This window comes from Indicator indicator, chromosome 8, assembly GCF_027791375.1.
Source record: "Indicator indicator isolate 239-I01 chromosome 8, UM_Iind_1.1, whole genome shotgun sequence".
Classification (NCBI taxonomy): Eukaryota; Metazoa; Chordata; class Aves; order Piciformes; family Indicatoridae; genus Indicator; species Indicator indicator.
The window spans coordinates 3,177,196-3,197,247 of NC_072017.1; the positions used below are offsets into that span (position 1 = coordinate 3,177,196).

The 20,052-nt window shown below is 39.0% G+C and overlaps 1 protein-coding gene across 1 annotated transcript in view; it reads left to right on the forward strand.

The window, feature by feature from the left end:
• FRYL (FRY like transcription coactivator) overlaps positions 1–20,052 on the forward strand; it is a 152,693-nt gene that overhangs the window by 104,661 nt on the left and 27,980 nt on the right. The window contains exons 37-51 of the mRNA XM_054382823.1: positions 1,715–1,865; positions 2,192–2,295; positions 3,268–3,453; positions 5,303–5,504; positions 7,066–7,187; positions 8,078–8,265; positions 8,841–8,935; positions 10,475–11,082; positions 11,638–11,735; positions 12,665–12,835; positions 13,833–13,973; positions 16,339–16,536; positions 18,024–18,185; positions 18,469–18,543; positions 18,892–19,068. Of these exons, the coding sequence (XP_054238798.1) occupies positions 1,715–1,865; positions 2,192–2,295; positions 3,268–3,453; positions 5,303–5,504; positions 7,066–7,187; positions 8,078–8,265; positions 8,841–8,935; positions 10,475–11,082; positions 11,638–11,735; positions 12,665–12,835; positions 13,833–13,973; positions 16,339–16,536; positions 18,024–18,185; positions 18,469–18,543; positions 18,892–19,068 (2,678 nt within the window). The remainder of the gene's footprint in view (positions 1–1,714; positions 1,866–2,191; positions 2,296–3,267; positions 3,454–5,302; positions 5,505–7,065; positions 7,188–8,077; positions 8,266–8,840; positions 8,936–10,474; positions 11,083–11,637; positions 11,736–12,664; positions 12,836–13,832; positions 13,974–16,338; positions 16,537–18,023; positions 18,186–18,468; positions 18,544–18,891; positions 19,069–20,052) is intronic.

The following is a 20,052-nucleotide window of genomic DNA, read 5'->3' on the forward strand; positions in this document are numbered from 1 at the left end:
CAGTACCAACACCAAAGATAGATAGAAGATTAACCAGAAGAAACAGGAGAGATGTTAGCATGGGAAAGGTGAGATGAATGAGGAAAAGATGATGGAAGAAGTTAGAAAACTAGAATTGAAGTGCTTTTAAATGATAGCACTCCTTGGCTTGGTATTTAAAAAATAAAGTACGAAACTTTATGAGAAGCCAGAGCAAAGGAAAGTGTAGCAACAACACAGGAGCTTTTTAAGCTTTTCAATCTTGTTTTGAAAATGTATTTTGGGTTATTTTTTGTGATCTCTGGTGTTTTGTTTCTTCTGAGGTGCAGAAATAAGGAAAGAGGTAGAAATTTGTCCTGAAACACCATATACTTTTGGAGACTTTTCTTTAATGCAGGCTTGTTAACTGTGGCTACTTTTGTACCAGTGCCTAAGGTATTAAATCATCCTGACAATGCTAGTGAGAGCTAAGAAGGTCATGTAATCAGGCAAAAAGGAGGACAGTGGTCAAAGAGTAAATGAGGCATTACATTAATGGGTATGCTTTGTCAGAGTACTTGTTTGAAACTCTTGTTTCAGTTAACAAGCTGCTGGTAATTAAAATGACTTTGTACTTAAACCCTGCATGGGACTATTAGATGCATTCCAGTCTGGTCTGGATCATATTAGTGCTCCTGCAGACTTTCTTCTTAGCTTTCACTCAGGTTTTTTTCACTGACAGTTGATTTGCTACCAGTTCACTTGTTTGGGTGTAGTAAAGCACATGATACAGTACTGCCTTTTCCTCACTTTTCTTGTGCTACTGAACAACAGGATGTAAATTTCTGCGCTGCATGTCAGAATGGAACCTGGCGTGTTCCATGCTATATTGAAGCAAGAGACCATTAGTATCTCCTTGTGCACTCCTTAATCACAGAATCACAGAACGTTTCCCCACATACCCCAGCATCATCTGACACTTAGAACAGATGGAGTTTTGCTAGTGACACCTACAAAGAGGTGCTTCTGAGAAATACTTCCATAGCTTATAATGAAGTGCAGCTATTCAAAATTATTTCAGTACTATCACACAGAATGACAGAAAGGTTCAGGCTGGAGGAGACCCTTGGGATCATCAAGTCCAACCAATAACCCTACTCTACAAGGTTCACCCCTAAACCATATCCCCAAGCATCACATCCAAACCACCTTTAAACACATCCAGGGTAGGTGACTCAACCACCTGCTGGTGGTTGAATCTTGGGCCCCAGCCTTAATTCTTTGGCATTCTTTGAAATGAAAGGAAATTATATTAGATCACTTTGCCTTGTTTTCCTTATGTGCATCCCATGTTCCCTATGTGCATCCAGTGTTTTTATGAATGCATTCAACTGTGTAGAATCACGCTTATGCAAAAAGAAATAACCACTTTTCTTTGCTGTTTTGTTTTGTTGTATAAAAACAACAACCCTGTATCCAACTACTTGCTGTTTATAGCTGGCTCCCTCCTCTCCCAGATCTCACACAATCACAGAGTGTTAGGGGTTGAAAGGGACCTCCAGAGATCATCCAGCCCAACCCCTCTGCAAAAGCAGGATCACCTAGGGCAGGCCGCACAGGAACACATCCAGGCAGGTTTTGAAAGTCTCCAGAGAGGGGCAGCCTGCTCCAAGGCTTTTCAAGAATTTAAAAATATTTGTTTAGAAGACAGAAACATATATATTTTTTTTCCTGGTTTAATTATCTGTTGTGTTAGGTGATTCAATGCCTCTGTATTCAAACTGGCGGTTGAAAGTGATGGAGCACAATCAAGGAGAGCCTCTACCCTTTCCACCTACTGGAGGTTGCTGGTCACCATTGGTGGATTACTTGCCTGAAACTTCTCCTCCGGGCATGTCTCTTCACAGGTAACTTTTTACCAGCACTGATGGCAATTCATTATGATTTGAGCTGCACAAATATAGTAATTTGAAGATAAGAGGCTGAAAGACAGAAGACAGAACATTTGTCTTCTGTGATTTTACTCAGGTCTAGGAGTTTAAGATTTTTCAGCCTTCTGGTTTGGAGGTGTAAAGTTTTTCTACATAATGAGCATTGATCTTTGCTTTTACAATACAGCTTTGTGGATGTTTCTAGACTTAAGAATACTGAGTAGTAGCATATTAAGCTCTTTGCAGCTTTTAATGAAGTTCATATCATGTTAACCTAATAAAATGTCTGTCATTATTTGTAGATGCAACATAGCAGTGATCCTTCTGACTGACTTGATAGTTGACCACAGTGTCAAGGTGGAATGGGGAGGATATTTACATCTTTTGCTTCATGCAATTTTTATAGGTAACTAAATTCTTGCAGAAATATGTCTAATAAGTTAGAAATTGTAGCTTTTTGTCTAGCTGCTTTTTTCCACATTTCAATTAATGCTTGTCATTGCATTGAAATCTCATTAATTTGTTAATACTTACAATAACTTTAAAAAAATCCAACTAAATATCTCTCAGCTTGATTAATGTGAATATAATTAAAAGGGTTTTGGAATCATAGAATGGTTTAGGCTGGAGGGGACCCTCAAAGGTCTTCCAGTCTAATCCCTCTGCAGTGAGTAGGGACATCCTCCACTAGATCAGGTTGCCCAGAGCCCTGTTGAGCCTGACTGCAGTATCTCGAAGGATGGGGACTCAGCTACCTCCCTGGGCAACCTGTTGCAGTGTTCCAGCACGCTCATGGTGCAGAACTTGTTTCTAACATACAGTCTAAATCTCCTCTAATCCCAAACCATTGCCCCTCATCCTGTCACTGCAGGCCTTTGGAAACAGACCCTCTGCAGCCATCTTGTAGCCCCCTTCAGGTCCTGGCAGGCTGCTATTAGGTCTCCCCCAGAGCCTTCTCTTCTCCAGGCTGAAGAACCCCAGCTCCCACAGCCTGTCTTCATAGCAGAGGTGTCCCAGCCCACTGGTCATTTTTGTGCCCTCCTCTGGACCTGTTCTTCTGTTGGAGCCACTTTCACCTCTTTCTCCTTGTAGAAGACAACACAATTCTGGGGTTTTTTTCTTTCTATTTCTCGGTGTAGTCATTTTTGTACAGAGCACAGATTAAGTTGTTACTGCTGTGGGAGGAACAAGTTGTAACAGTCTGTTCAACTGTGTGCTTTTGGTTTTATATTGAAACACTAAAAAAAAAGTTTATTGAATTATAAATCAGTTATTTGGTAAAGTATAACAGACCAGTTTGAATACTGTTGGTTAAATGATTTAATTCAGCATGCCCTTTGGAGTGTCACTAAGCTTTTCCATTTTCATTTTCTGTTAGGTTTTGACCACTGTCACCCAGAAGTCTATGAGCATTGCAAACGGCTGCTTTTGCATCTACTGATAGTGATGGGATCTGGCAGTAATGTCCAGTCTGTTGCTTCTGTCCTACTCAGAAACAGAGAGTTCAATGAGTCCAGGGTGCTTACTGTCAAGCAAGCTACACATTTAGATTATACTTTCACAGGTAGGTTTGAGAAGTATTGAGTGTTGCTTGTTAAAATGCTATGGAAAATTATCTTTTCTTCTAGACATTATTAAAATGTCTGTTATTTGTAATATTTTCCTAAGCCCTTGGCTTTAAAATTTGTTTATTGAGATTTTAATTAAGTCAAAATTAATATGATTCATGTTAGCACTTTCTGCCCAGTCATAGAAGTTGAATGATTAAATAGTAGTGAAAACCACTATCTAAAATACAGAAGTTTTTATGAAGCCCATGAACATGAAACCCTATAAGATACATCTCTTACTTGTTTATAACAATTTTAAATTCCTGACTTTTTTCAGCTGTAATTGCATTATTCAACAGGCCATCAGAATACTCTTTTGAGATACTAACTTGTATTGTTCACCTTAACAATATTGTAATATACAGGAAATTATATTTTCCATGTATGTCTTTATTAAAGGAATATTTTGATGGTAGGACCCTGTTGTAGTTTCTGAATGTGAGTTAATTTTTCAGTATTTCATAGTATTTTCAGTAGGTGGCAGCCTGCTGCTATAAAATCTGTTCTGTTTTGTTCACATCAGAAGTGGTTCTGTCACTAACCAAACATATTCATCTGTTTTGTTAATTTGATCTTCATAGCAATCAGAGATTAAAAACTGGGCATAGCGAATGAATTCTTTTCTGTATAAAACCTATTCACAGAACTTCACTATTGCACCTTTATGCTGACTTATACAAGCCACTCCATCCCTTATTTTTCCAGCTGTGAGTAAAACTGCAAACATGACACAGTATTTTGTTGTTATTAAAACAAAAAAGTCTGATAGAAACTAGAATAAGATCAGCATGAAATATTTCCAGCTGATGCTTAAATAAGTTGGTGATGAGTGTGCATAGAATCACAGGATGGTCTGGATTGGAAGAGACCTCCAAAGGTCATCTAGTTCAGCTCCCTCTGCAGTCAGCAGGGACATCCTCAACTGGATCAGGTTGCTTAGAGCCCTGTCGAGTCTCACTTTGAATTTCTCCAGGGATGGGGCCTCAACTGCCTCCCTGGGCAGCCTGTTCCAGTGTTCCACTACCCTCATGATGCAGTACTTGTTCCTAACATCCATCCTAAGATCGTAACATGCCTAGCACAAGGTGAGACAAGCTGGTATTCCATTTTCTTTGAACCAGTCTAACCCTTTGTGACTCTGTAGAGTGAAAATTTGTGGTGACTGTCAGTGAGTCTGAAGCTTATCTACAATCATTACAGACAGGTTCATGTCTCACTTGTCTTTGCCAGTTTACTTTCTCCCAGCACCTCATAGATAGAGGAGTAGTATGTGGACTTAGTGCTGTTGTATTTGATTGCCTCATGGTTCTTTGCACAGAGAGAAAAATCTTAGAGGAGCAAGACTGAGCTAACTTCAGAGAAGATTTGTGCAGCCAGAGGAGCCCTGCTTAGAGTTGCCTTGACTAGCTAATACTTAGTATTCACTTAAAGTGCTGTCAGTTACATTGGGACTGAGTTTTAAACAAAAAAAGCAACATCTGCACATTACTAGGAAGAAGTTTGTATAATTTTTCTCTGCTTATTAAGGTGAGGTGCCTCAGAAGCCAGTGAGCTGTTGTGTTACCACTACAAACTGCAGCATAATACAGTGGATTTAAAAAGGGATCCAGTAGTTCCTAAGGGTCCAGGCATGTGAAGACTTTGCCTATATCAAGTTGCATTGAAATTATTACATCCATTACATTATTCTCAAGACATTTATTAAGTTACAGGGGTTTTTTAGGGGTTATTTTTTCTTTTTATGTATTTAATATTAACTGTCAACCTAAGAGCACAATAATCATTTTGGTTTTATTTCAGCAGGTGTTCATGATTTTATACCTGATTACCAGCCCTCCCCAATGACAGACTCAGGGCTTAGTTCAAGTTCTACCTCTTCTAGCATCAGTTTAGGAAATACAAGTGCTGCCATTTCTCATCTGCAAACCACAATCCTCAATGAGGTTGACATTTCAGTAGAGCAGGATGAAAAAGTGAAAACTCTCATAGAATTTATTACCTCAAGGTAAGATTTCAGTTCTCATTTTTCTCAATACATGTACTTTGTGGAAATATGGCAAGCCCCTTATTATCTAGCATCAAGTTTTCACATTTTGCCTCTACCACCAGAAAGACACAGTTTAATTCTGAAGTGGTTTTATGTTTCGCAGTCTATGAACAGCTCTAACTTACCAATAATTTCAAATCATTTCAGCCTGTGTGTCCTTTTTGTATCCTGAGTGTTTAAAAGTCTTTTGCCATGCTGTGTCACAGAACATTCACAGAATGTTAGGGGTTGGAAGGGGCCATGCAAGATCATTGAGACCAAGCCCTCTGCTAAAGTAGCATCACCCAGGGCAGGTCACACAGGAACACATCCAGGTGGGTTTTGAATACCTCCACTGAAGGAGACTCCACAACCTCTCTGGGAAGCCTGCTCCAAGACTCTGGCACCTTCACAGGGAAAAGTTTTTCCATGGTACCTCTTCTGTTCTAGCTTGCACCCATTGCCCCTTGTCCTGTCATTGGACACCACTGAGCAGAGCCTAGCTCTGTCCTCTTGACGTTGCCCTGCACATCTTCATCAACAGGAATAAGATCACCCCTCAGTCTCCTCCAAACTAGAGCCCCAGCTCCCACAGCCTTTCCTCATAACGGAGATGTTCCACTCCTTTCAGCATCTTTGTGTCTTTGGACTGGACTCTTTCAGGCAGTGCCCTGAGGTCCTGCTTGATCTGAGGGACCCGGAACTGGACACAATATTCCAGATGGGGCCTTACCAGGCTGTTCAAAAACTAGGGGTTTGTGGCAAAGAATGTGTGTAAAGATACCAACAATTGTGGAGTTTGTGTGACAGTGCATATAAAGCTTTCAAGACTATGCAAATCTGAAATGCCACCTCTTTCATAAAGCTTTTGGTTATTACTTATGCTTTACATCAGCCTAAATTTAGAATAGCATGGTGGATTGAAAGAAAGCAAGTGGCAAGAAAGGAGATGGTTTTAAGAAGTCTGTAGTGGTGTTAGTTGTACTAAATATTCTCTAACAGAGAACATCACTTCCTAAACTTATTTCAGTCGAATCTCATATATTGCTTTTCACTTTCTCTTGTATATTATTATAGAACATTGGGCAGTTGACAAACTTCTTTTTAATTTGTATCTGCAGTTCTAAATGGTTTATTTTACTCTTTTGCAATTAACCTTAAGGTTAAAATAACATTTAGAATTGTAGAATTGTCAGGGTTGGAAGGGACCTCAAGGATCATCTAGTTCCAACCCCTAATGCTCACACTGGATCAGGTTGTCCAGCCTGGCCTTAAAAAACCTCCAGGGATGGAGCTTCTACCACCTCCCTGGGCAACCTGTGCCAGTGTCTCACCACCCTCATGGGGAAGAACTTCTTCCTAACATCCAATCTGAATCTACCCACTTCTAGTTTTGGTCCATTGCCCCTAGGCCTGTCACTAGCTGACACCCTAAAAAGTCCCTCTCCAGCTTTCTTGTACGCTCCCTTCAGATACTGGAATAATAATGCTAATGACAAAGGCTGTGTTTTATATTCTGTTTATGTTTTTATATTTTTAGGAAAAGAGGCCCACTTTGGAATCATGAAGATGTTTCAGCAAAGAATCCTAATATAAAGAGTGCTGAACAGTTAACTGTGTTTTTAAAACATGTGGTGTCTATATTTAAACAGTCTAGCTCAGGTATGTTGGAAACCAGTTGATCCAGAATACAGTATCCGAGTCTGCAAACTAAATGAGTATTTTTTGAATGCCTGTAAATTTGCAGGTTAGCTATGAAATCACTCTGAATGATGGCTTACTGCATCTAAAGAATAGGTTGAAAGGGACCTTAGAGATCATCTACTCCAACCTCCCTTCCATGAGCAGACACCTCTCAACTAGACTCAGCTGCTCAAGGCCTCGTCCAAGCTGGCCTTGAACAAGCCCAGGGAGGGACGAGGCATCCACAAGCTCCCTGGGCAGCCTGTTCCTCATACTGAAGAACTTCCTAAGATCCAGTCTAAATGTATTCTCCCTCAGCTTCAAACCATTCCCTCTTGTCATAGTGCTAGACACCCTTATGAAAAGTCCCTCTCCAGCCTTCCTGTAGGATCCCTTCAGATATTGAAAGGCATCTCTAAGGTCCTCCTGGGGTCTCCTCCAGGCTGAATACCCCCAGCTCCCTCAGCCTATCCTGGCAGCAGAGGTGCTGCAGCCCTTGGTTCATCTTTGTGGCCTCCTCTGGACTCCCCCCAACAGCTCTGTGTCCTTCTTATGATGGGAACACCAGTAGTGGACACAGTATATTGAAATAGAATCTTTTAAGAATGAGATAAAATATCTTAATAATTTATGGTGTCCATTTAATATTCAAATGATAAATATTCAATTCTCTACAAGTCTCTCCAGTGGTAAGTGTTATGAAATACAAGTTTATATGCCTGGAAAGATTTTTGAGAGCAATACTGCTTGAGAAGAACAGGAAAGATGAGAGTGTTAGGAATGGCTTTGGTAATTTACTCTTTGTTAAATTCTGATGAGTTTGGGTTTTATAAATCATTGTGTGGCTCCTATGTTTGCTTTGATAGGAGGATTTCAGCTGGAACACCGCCTCAGTGAAGTTGCTTTGCAAACTGCGCTTTCCTGCTCCTCTCGACATTACGCTGGGAGGTCCTTTCAAATTTTCAGGGCTCTGAAGCAGCCTCTTACTGCATCTACACTTTCTGACGTTCTCTCCAGACTAGTAGAAACTGTTGGAGATGCAGGAGAAGAAGCTCAGGTATTTCAAATGTTTCCCCTGCTTTAGCAGAACGCTGTCTTCCTAAATGACATACCTGGGTTATGATTTTGAGAACATTGGAAAGCAGTTTTTAATTGAGTTGCTTCTTGGTTTTAAAATTAAGCTAGTTTCAAATATCAGAACAGTTTTAATTGTGACACTTTCTGGTCAAATGATGGAAAAAATGAGCTGCATACATTCTCTTCTGGAGCAGTAAGAACATCCAGAGTTCGATATGTGGTTCCTGAGAACACTTTCTCTTTTGTAGTTAGCAAGTCTTGGGGTCAGACATGTTTTTAAGCTTCCATCTTACTGTACACCTAAAGAAGTGTATCTAATCTTCTGATAGTGCAAAACGAGAGTCTAAATGACTCCATCAACTCCATTCTGAAAAAGAATGCAAACCAGACTAAGTTCTTCCCTGTCTTGAAACTATGTTGCTTCTTGGATTATTTTCTAATTGAAGCATGAAATAATAGTTTAGTTACTGATATGCTTTTACATTTTTTTATATCCCTACTTAGTAAATGTTTTGTGATATTGCATAATTTATAATGACCTGTGGCTCTCCTCAGGGTTTTGTTATAGAACTGCTTCTGACCTTAGAGTCTGCTATTGATACCTTGGCTGAAACCATGAAGCATTATGATCTGCTTTCTGCCCTTTCTCAGTAAGTTCTTTTACATGCATATTTTTTTATTACACAGTTTTAGACATTTGAATTGTTAAAGATCTGTATTACAAAGGTAATGAAACAATTTTGTGTTGTCCTTGCAGAATAGTTGTATCCCTATAGCAAAATTGCTTTCTCTCTTACAGTTTTTCTATCTGCCTCAAGCAAACTCAGAACAATCTAGATTTTCTGAAAAGGATTTCTGCTACCATTCCAATATACCCTCCTGAGTCCAATTTTTTGTAAAGAAACCAGCTATTCAAGGTGCTTCTTACAGCTCAATTGTGGAATATTTTCAGTTCAGCTGAAAATTCTCAAAAATAAAGGCTCTGAGTACATTTAGAATTATTTTTTTTATATATATATGTAAAAAACCCCCTACTGCTGACCTTGATTAATGTTGGGGTAAGGGGGCAATTTTTATTTTTCCCCATAGGTATAATGAAGGTAATGGCACCCATCTTCAAAAGGTTATTTAAGATAGTATGAGGTTCACAGGTGAAAACTCCTGTGCTCCAAGAGTTTATTCCACAGTTAATAGGAAAGAAATTTCAGCAGTTGCAGGCCTGAGATTTCTTGTCCTTATATGAGGGGGACATGGAATTGAACAGTTGGAGTCATTTGTTTGTCTCATTGCAGTCTGAGAGGTTAGTTCAATGACTTGATCAACCTGAAATAAACAAACATCTACATACAGCTTTATTTGTTTGACTTCATGGCAAAGTTTTTGGAAATGTTGCAGTTTTCACTACATCTCCAGTTTCTCAGTATCAGAACTGGAAGGTGTTGGTTTTTCTAGGTCAGATACTACAGACAAATCTATGGTAATAAGTAAATATTTTATTAATTCATTTCACTACTGTTACCACATATATATATATATAAGTAAGTTGGGGTACTAGATGCTAGATCTTCATTTATAGATTTTTTTTTACGTGCTGTAGTCTACTTTCTCGGATTTTGCTGAATCACAGTATCATAGAATGGCTCCGTTTGGAACGGACCTCAGAGCTCATCTACTCCAATCTCCCTTACAAGAGCAGCGACACCTCTCAGCTAGAATTGGCTGCTCAAGGCCTCATCCAACCTGGCCTTGGACACCTCCAGGGAGGAGGCAGCCACAACCTCCTTGGGCAGCCTATTCCAGAGTCTCACCACCCTCCTACTGAAGAACTTCCTAAGCTCCAGTCTAAACCTACTCTCCCTCAGCTTCAAACCATTCCCCCTTATCCTGTTGCTAGACATCCCCATGAGAAGTCCCTCTCCAGCCTTCCTGTAATTCTTTTGGTATTCTGTGATTATAACAAATAGATTTGGTAGCAGAGCTAACAGGATGCTTCAGTCTTGTCCTTATGCCATAAGGATGTAAATACTCTGTACTTCCAGATGTGGTAATCTTCTTGCAGTGATGAAGCTCAGCACTGTGTGTCTGTATATGTGATTAGTGTAACATCTTCTTTTTTACCCTTTTTTCTAAACTGTATGCTGTTAAAATATGTTGCATGGAATAATGTATAACATTGATTTTTATTTTAGAACCTCATACCATGATTCTGTGATGGGAAACAAGTATGCAGCTAATAGGAAAAGCACTGGACAGATCAATCTAAGCACAGGTCCCATGAATAGTGGCAGTTGTTTGGGATACTACAGCAATACAAGGAGTAATTCTCTGAGGCTGAATTTAATCAGCGAGCGGAGAGGTGACCGTCGACGGAGCAACACACTGGATATAATGGATGGAAGGATAAATCACGGTGGAAGCTTGGCCAGGACTAGAAGCCTTTCCTCCCTGAGAGAGGGAGGCATGTATGATGTGCAGCCCACTACTGACCCTGTCAACTTGATGGCCACCATATTTTGGATTGCAGCTTCATTGCTAGAGTCAGACTATGAGTATGAATACCTTTTGGCTCTCAAGCTGCTCAACAAGCTTCTCATCCATTTGCCTTTGGATAAGTCAGAGAGTCGGGAAAAGATTGAAAAGGTGCAGAGTAAACTGAAATGGAATAACTTCCCAGGCCTTCAGCAGCTCTTCCTAAAAGGCTTTACTTCAGCATCTACACAAGAAATGACAGTTCATCTCCTCAGTAAACTCATCACAATTTCCAGGCATGCTTTGGTGGATCCTTCTCAGTTAGCAGGTATCTTTAGTAAATGCACGTGTAATGAAAAGATATTTTTCCATCAAATTAAGTATAGTCAACATCAGTAGGAATTCTCTATTTGCCTTAAAAAAACCCCACCTTCAGCTAAATGCTTTTTGCACCTGTCAATATTGCACTGCTAGGAAGTGGGAGTACATCGCAGACTATGAATATCTGCCCAGAAATACTGCACTTAAACTTTCTGTATTGACTATGAAGTTACTTACAAGTGAGTTTCAAGACTACATGTATTATTTTGCATATCTTGTGATAACTCTTTCAAGCATTTACAGAAACAATCTGACTCTACTGCCTAAACCTATCCAGTGTCATTAGATTATTGCTTAATTGGTCTGGTGATTTTCATCTTGTGCAGGTCTCTGCACCTAACACAAAGACACCCTGTATACATGCACACCTAGGTATATGTATGTGTATTTATCATGTATATATCTGTGTTGTGCTGTTTCTTAAATAGCAGATAACTCCACATTATATTGTCATATTCAACATCTTTAGGAATCATATAACTGTGTTTATGTATGTCTTTAGGATTTCCCCTGAACATCTTGTGCCTACTTCCTCATCTGATCCAACATTTTGATAACCCAACTCAGTTTTGTAAAGAAACAGCTGACAGGATAGCAAAGGTATGTAAAATACTGAACCTAAAATGAACCTTGGAGAAGTATTCAGGAGTTTATGCCACCATTGTTTCTGTATTTGTCTGCTGCCTTATGTAACACTCCTTTGTGACTCTAATATTAATATAACAACAACTATAAAAAGTGGTATTTTAAAAATGTGGTCCAGTCCTAATTTCTATAGTTGGACCTTGTTGTCAACCCCTGAGTTTCACTTTGTTAACAAAAAAATTCAGATTTGAAGAGCAAATTTCCTTCTTTATGACACCAATTACTTTTCCTTACTTGTCTGATTTTTCATTTTGTGATTTTGAATGTGAATTTAACCAATTTTTAAGCACCCTTTCTAGTTTATTTAGGAGGAGGAAGTGATCTTTATCTTTTGGACTGGTAGGTAGAGAAGAAAAGGCACTATGTTCTTTGCATTGCTTGTATACAGTTGATCAACTTTGGATTATTTCTGAACTCTAGTGTCTGGTAGAGCAATTACATGTTAGACACCAACAATCTCCAGCCAGGCTGGTGGTGCCCTGGCCTGGCAAGCTGTGTTTTAAGTCAGAATATGAAAAGTGGAATAAGAAAGTACTGTTTGTCATAGGAGATGCAGTCTCTGGGTGCTCAAACTCTGCTGTGCACATCACTTAAACTGTGTGCAGGCTGTCTCAAAGGAGCACATGCCTGATGCAAATCCAGAAATTACTGCTGCCCTTCCAGTACTTGCACAAGTAGCTAGGGACATTAGATTGTGTAAGTTTAGTAAAAGTAGTAGATGGATGCCAAAGTACCAAAATTCAGTGGAGGTGCTGCTTGTGTGATGAGTTCCATTTCAGCTGTTAGAAAATAGAGTGCACTGGGGAAGTGCATCATGCCTTGTCGATGCTTAAGTTAAAAACGTGTCATTTCTGATGCCATTAAATATTCTTATTGCCTTTCAGGTTTGTGCGGAGGAGAAGTCACCAACTCTTGCCAATCTGGCTCATATGATGAGTTTATACAGCACACACAGTTACTCCAGAGACTGTTCTAACTGGATTAATGTAGTGTGCAGATATTTGCATGACTCTTTCTCAGATGCCACATTTAACCTCGTCACTTACCTCGCAGAGGTAAATTTTTTAATAGAAGTGGATCTCACGTTGACAATCTGTGCTCAGCCTTACATTTACTCATTGCCAATTCCTTATTATTCATGATTTTGAATATTGGGAGTGGGGGGAAAGCACATCTTCCACTATAGGAGAATAATATTTAAATGTTTTAGGATATAGAAAAAGGATTAGCACTCAAAGTTTGGAGTGCAGCAATCTAAATGTATCTTGAAATTATAATCCCTCTAATGATAGATCCTTTTTTTTTGTGACAATAGTGTTTTGTATTAGGTACTCACATTCTGTACTACATGAATACAGTGCGCTCACTGTCATGGCTTTAGTAAAATACACTTAGTGCAAATCTTAAGAGACCTTTTTTTTATTTAGGCCAAGTACACATTTAAAGATGGACTTGTCACAGCTTTAAGAAAAATCATTACAAAGTTCAATTTTATGTATTGTATATCATCAAAGGTCATTTAAATTATAGAATACCCTCTGTGATTTCTGCCAGCCATTCATACAAGAAAACTGGTGTTACCCTTTAAAAAGTAGCTTGTGTGAGAAACTTGTAGAGCTTCAAATTGATGAAGATTTTTTAAAATTCTCATTAATAACTTGCCATGTACTTAATTTGTTCATAAGATCGTACTTTAACGCATAAATGTAATTAGTTTTGATGCAGCTTTCAGGTTTCTGAATTTGTATGAACACTTTGTGTACTCGAAAGTGTTTTACTACCAAGTGCTTTACATTTGTGCTAACAAATATGCTAGAATTCCGGGTAGAAAAAATGAATTGGGGCAGAGAACATTGTTCTGTTGTATTTTTTAGTGCTAAAACAAAGTTCTGAAAACATGAAGTCATACACTTGAGTTTCTCAAAGGGGAAAATCAATATGTATGGAAGTTAAATCTACTTCAGTGTTTGCTTTCACTGTTTGCTACCATTAAAAGCCATAATTAAATTCTGGGGTTTTTTTAAACCTTTTTTTTTTTTTTTTTTTAATTAGCTGTTAGAGAAAGGGTTATCCAGTATGCAACAATCCTTACTGCAAATCATTTACAGTCTTCTGAGTCATATTGACCTATCCACAGCACCAGTGAAGCAGTTTAATTTGGAAATCATAAAAGTAATTGGTAAATATGTTCAGGTAGGTCCTCTGAAAAATCACAAAAGCTTTTCTGCTTGTTGTCACAGTGGTAATGAAATAACACTTGAATTTGGGAGGGGGGTGGCAGAAATAATTTATTTCAGATACAAAAATAGTTGTTTGAAGTCAGATTCCACAGTATTGTAATTTAATTCACCTTGTGCTTATGTATTTGTCCAATTTGGGTTACGTCTTGTGGAATAAGTTACCTTGGTCAATGTAAACCTAGTTGCAGATACAGGCAACTCTCCAGATGTAGTTGGAGGACATGATCCTGGAATTGTTAAAACATTAACAAATGGTTACTGCTAAATAGTGCACAAATATTTTATTTAAGTGTATATGTTTTCAAAATGAAGTTTCACAGTTAAATGCAGCTTTAAATCACTTTAATTTATCTGTGAGGAATGTTAAGGTGCACCTTAAACAGGTTTGAGTGCATTTGGTGTTGAAGTTCCTGAAAGATAACCACTGTGTTTTGCCCTAGGTAGTTTAATCTTTTGTACTCTGAACACAATTCACTGCAAACCTATTTCACAGAAAAAGGTCTAGCATCTTGCTGAAAGTTTGGGTTTTTTTTTTAAATGCCTGGAGCATAAAACCATTTCAGTGCACAACATTCTCTGTTTTGTTTAGGGGGTTTTCTTCTTTTTTTCAACCCTCCTTTTTTTTTCCTGAATTCCATTATTGCCAAGTGTATTTCAATCAAATGGTTTAATCATAATTAACCAAGAAAAGTGATGTTCCCTGGATGTTTTATTATTGATGGGTATGTGCTTTAGATACTGTGCTGCTGTCAGAGTGCATTAGTCAAAATGGAGTGATTAGCTTAACTATTGTTGTTGTGACCCAACAGCTACTCGCTTTGCCTCCAGCCTTTCTATGCAAGTCCACACCACCATGGAATCTAATCTCAATTAGAAGATGTGAGCTATCAAAATCATGGTACTAGCAAAAATACATTCCAGAGAAGCCTCTCTAGAAGAAATGAAGGCTTTGGGGAGACCTTAGAGTGACCTTCCACTACCTGAAAAGGGTCTACAAGAATGCTGGGAAGGGACTTTTTACAAAGGCTTGTGGTGATAGGATGAGAGGGAATGGATTGAAGCTGGAAGAGGACAGATTTAGACTGAAGATGAGGAAGAGATTTTTCACACTGAGGGTGATGAGACACTGGAACAGGTTGCCCAGGGAGGGCATGGATGCCCCTCCCTGGAGGTATTGAAGGCCAGGCTGGATGAGGCCTTGATCAACCTGGTCTAGTGGGAGGTATCTCTGCCCATGGAAGGAGGGTTTGAACTGGATGATCTTTAAGGTCCCTTCCAACCAGAACCATTCTGTGAATCTATGAAAAAGATCACAAGTGAACTTGTTTTGTGTAAATGTGGTGCTACTAAGCTGATTTATTTTAGTGCTCTGCAGTAACAAGGCATCTTAATAAATTTAAGTTGCTGCAGGATGGTTCAAGTTTGAAGCTGCTTTTTTCGTGATTATGATGCACAGAAATTCATAGAGATTGTTGAAGATTCTCATTAATTTTAAAAAGCATTATACCAGCTAGATCCTTGAAAGTGGTGTTCATATTTTAATGAAAAAATAAAAATAACAAACATGTCATCCTAATTAAAGACAAGGGGGGTGGGAAGCCAATATCCTGATAACTTACAAAATGGAAAAGTTTAAGTTTCAAGTACAATCCTAACATTTTCAGAAGTGTGAATCTTAACCCTCCCAAGGAGCTGCCTTTGGTGTAAGTTTCTTCTTCTCCAGTCTCTGTAGTTGAAACTGAGGGATTATTTACATTAATCATCTTTTTGAGGAGAGTGCACTTAACTCAGGGTCTGCTCCAAGCATGAGTATGTTCTCATGCTTTTTCCTTGCCTTTTTTAAGCAGTCCATTGGTTTGATACTGTGTAAAAAAAACTGTGGTTTTGCTTTTTTTTCCCTTTTTTTTTTTAATGTGTCAGGATATATAAGGTACAAAATCCTTTTCTCTGTTTAACATTCAGTTTACTTTGTCCATAAGTGTAGAACGATTAATGATTCCAAGAGCTGGAAGTTGTTTTGCTTTTAAATGCTATCAGTTTTTATCTTCTGGGGCATGAAGTGCAGATATATCAGACACAGGAAAAAGTGTAAGTACAGGGAGCAAGGCACATGGTGCTGCTGATGCTGTGACCTGGAGGAGCTAGTGAGCCTTTCTGGCACTTCAGGGTCCAAAGACCTGTGCTAGCACCTGGCAGCCAAGTCTACGAGACAAGAGCTTTTGGTTTGGGGAGTCTTGCAGTGAATCAATGTAAAATCCCTACTGTCCCTTAAAAATGTTTGAAGTGATTGTTTGGTGATTTTGTTTGCTCTCACTTAGAGTCCATATTGGAAGGAAGCCCTGAATATTTTGAAACTGGTGGTGTCTCGCTCAGCAAGCCTTGTTGTACCTAATGATATTCCAAAGTCTTATGGAGGTGACATAGGTTCTCCTGAAATCTCTTTCACAAAGATTTTTAATAACGTTTCCAAGGAGCTACCTGGGAAGACTTTGGATTTTCATTTTGATATCTCAGAGGTAATTATGATATTTCAATTATAATGCTGTAATTACTTTCTGTGGTCAACTCGGATTTGTTTTCTCACAGCTTTATACATTTATCTATCTTTTTACATACAGGTAATTAGAGTTACAACGAAAGATAAAGTTGGAGTTTTTTTATGTTGTGGTTTTGCCTTTTTCCCCCTTTGAATGTCAGGAGAGTTAATTACTAAAAGTCAGGAAGATTAGTTTCAAGGGTATTTCAGCTGTCAGAGAGCAAGCTAATGCAGCTGGCTGCTGCTTGCAGCATTTTAGGCTTTCATCAAATGAAGGGTTGTGTGTTCAAAGGCTGAGAGGATTAAAACCCTGTACTGTGGTTTTGATGTGACTTTGGAGAAGAAAACTTGGAGAGAAGGATACAGAATGTAGGAACCTCAGTCTGAAATAGACATAACTGGAGAAAAAACTCCTGTACTTAAAAAGCATAGCCCTGCCCCCAGTTTAGAACTGAAAGGAATACAGCTGGTAGGCTGAGGGAGCTGGGGTTGTTCAGCCTAGAGAAGAGAAGACTCCAGGAGGACCTTAGAGCTGCCTTCTGATACCTGAAGGGATTCTCCAGGAAGGCTACAGAGGGATTTTTCCTAAGTGTGTCTAGCAATAGGACAGGGGAAAAGGTTTGAACCTTTGGGGAAGAGTAGGTTTAGACTGGATCTTCAGGAAGAAGTTCTTCAGTATGAGGCTGGTGAGACTCTGGCACAGGCTGCCCAGGGAGGCTGTGGCTGCCTCCTCCCTGGGGGTGTTCAAGGCCAGTTTGGATGAGACCTTGAGCAGCCAAATCCTTGTTAGGGAGGTTGGAGTAGATGATCTCTGAGATTCTGTGTTCTGGAAAGAGGAGCATAGCCAGATGATTGCAATGTAAGATAGGGATATAAAAACTGTAGAAACTTTAGAAGTAATCAAAAGTAAGGGCTCCTGGCTGAAGCTGACCCAAGATAATAAGTGGAGATCTAGATATTTTGGGAGAATTACTTAAATTGGTTCCTCAAGGGAGTTTGGGGGACACAATGAGTTCCCACAGCATTTATTGGGCTAGGATTTGCTGTCAACAGGGCTGAACTTGATCTTTGGGTTTTGGAATTGTGCATGTGTTAGTGAAGCTGCTGATCTGTGGAAACAATTTGTTTGTGTCTGTGAATGATTCTTCAGAGAAGCTTTGCCTCAGCTTAGAATACAGTTGTTTTTAAAATGTGTTTAAAAATATAACTGGATTGTCAGCATAAAACTTGCATAATTCAGAGAAAACCACAAGTGGGCTGAATGGCAGCCTGCTGTGTAGGGCAGAAGTATTCAGCTTTGTATTTCCCAGTGTGCCAGTGCTCTGTGGGTTAGGCATGAGCTTCATAGAATGCTTGAAACCAGACAACCTCTCCTACATTTTATATAATGCTGCATTCTAAAATCAAATGTGTAGCCTATGCTACTGTAGATTTGAATTTTAACTAAGTATTTATTGTCTTTGATAGACACCAATTATTGGGAACAAGTATGGTGACCAACACAGTGCAGCTGGTAGAAATGGGAAACCAAAAGTCATTGCTGTCACCAGGAGCACTTCTTCAACTTCATCAGGCTCCAATTCAAATGCATTAGTTCCTGTCAGCTGGAAGAGACCACAGCTATCTCAGGTACATTGTGTCTCAAACACATTATACCATATGTTGTAGACAGTCTTTATGAATATATAGAAAAAATATCTGCTGAAGTGCAATTTGAAGTCAGTTGTGTCTAGCAAAATTATGAACATAGCATAAACTAAAAGCTAATACAGGTGACAAATAAGAATGGTCACATTCTTTCTAGAGGCTCTCAGCATGTGAGATGACTACTTAAAAATGCACAAGTTGGACATTTTGACCTGGATCTCCAGCAGACACCTTGCTATGTGATGTTCTTTGGTCTATTTTTCAGAGAAGAACCAGGGAGAAGCTAATGAATGTGCTTTCTTTGTGTGGTCCAGAATCTGGTCTTCCCAAGAATCCTTCAGTAAGTGGTGGTAGGGATTTGGGTTGGGTTTTAGATTCCAGTAGTGAGTGTGCTGTTTGACTAATGTGGTTATGCAAATGAAGGTTCAGGGATATCTTTATTTGTACCTTTAAAACTCTTAGTTACATTAAGCAGAGACTGGTATAGATGTAATTTAAAATGTAGTTTAAAATCCAGCTAGCCCTGAAACAGGTTGCAGGTTGCCCTACTATTACCATTATAGTGGTACACCAACTGCCACTAGTGCCACCAAACTGGGGGAAGCAGGAGAGCTGACTCCTGGAGTCAGACTTCTAGAGCTTTCCAGAAGCTAGAAGGTTTTCTTTCTATTTTTACCCACATCTGCAGGTTGTGTTTTCTTCTAATGAAGACTTGGAAGTTGGAGATCAACAGACCAGTCTTATTTCAACAACAGAAGAAGTGATTCAAGAGGAGGAAGTGGCTGTAGAAGACAATACCAGTGAACAACAGTTTGGAGTTTTTAAAGACTTTGACTTTTTAGATGTTGAATTGGAAGATGCAGAGGTGAGACCTTGGAATTTCTTCTGTGTGTTTCCATTTGAGAACATTTTGAAAATTAGGTTGTGTTGGTGCAATTCTAAGGAATTGGCAGCTCTTCTAACTCATCCAGTTGGGAAGAATTTATGACATGGCTGAACTCACCTTATCACAAACCTTACACTGTTAAGTTGTTGCAAATTGGGTGTTTTGGGGATGAGAGAGTTGGGGATTTAGGGAGGGGAGTCAAATGTGAAGAAAATGGCATAATCTTCCTTCCTGATATGTTTCTGCATTTTGAGAACATGAAGAGTAGCTTTCAGAGTAACAAAGTGTATGATATTCTATCTCATTATGTATGATTGACTTGGTCACCATCATTGCTTGCATTGACTTCTCTATTATATCTGCTCTGTTGCAGTTCTTACGTTTCCTCTACTTCTCCTTCTGTCAAAAAAGAGAGAGGGGAGGTAAACCAAAATGAAGTATTGAGAAATAGTGAAGCTTCAGTTAACAGTTGTTACTTGTTTGGGATAAATAAAAGGCTTTAGAGTTTGCTGAAGCTTGAAAGTATGACTATAAAAGGACTGGGGAGAAGTCGTCAAATGCTTTGTAGTTTCTTTCAGTGCTTTTGTTACAGTCTATACAAAATATTGAATTATTAATGGAGACCCTTGCAGGTCAAGAGTCAGCAAGCTACTAAGAATATCTGCCTAGCTAAGCACGAAGATTGTTCTGATCAGTCTAGCCCTTTTCACAAAATTTTGCCTTTTTTCCCTTAATACTTTAGCTTTATCTCACTTTTTCCATGCTTCCTGTGTGTTGCTTCACTGGTCTGTGACTACACACTATAGAAATACCATTTCCTATATTGAATGCAAGTAGCCAAGCAGCTCAGCAGTAGTAAAACTTTATTCTAGATGGGGCCTTGCAGGTAGGATGCCAAAAGCTGCAGACTTTGCCAAACTTAAGTTAAACTTAAATCTTCTGTAAGTAGCCAAGCAGCTCAGC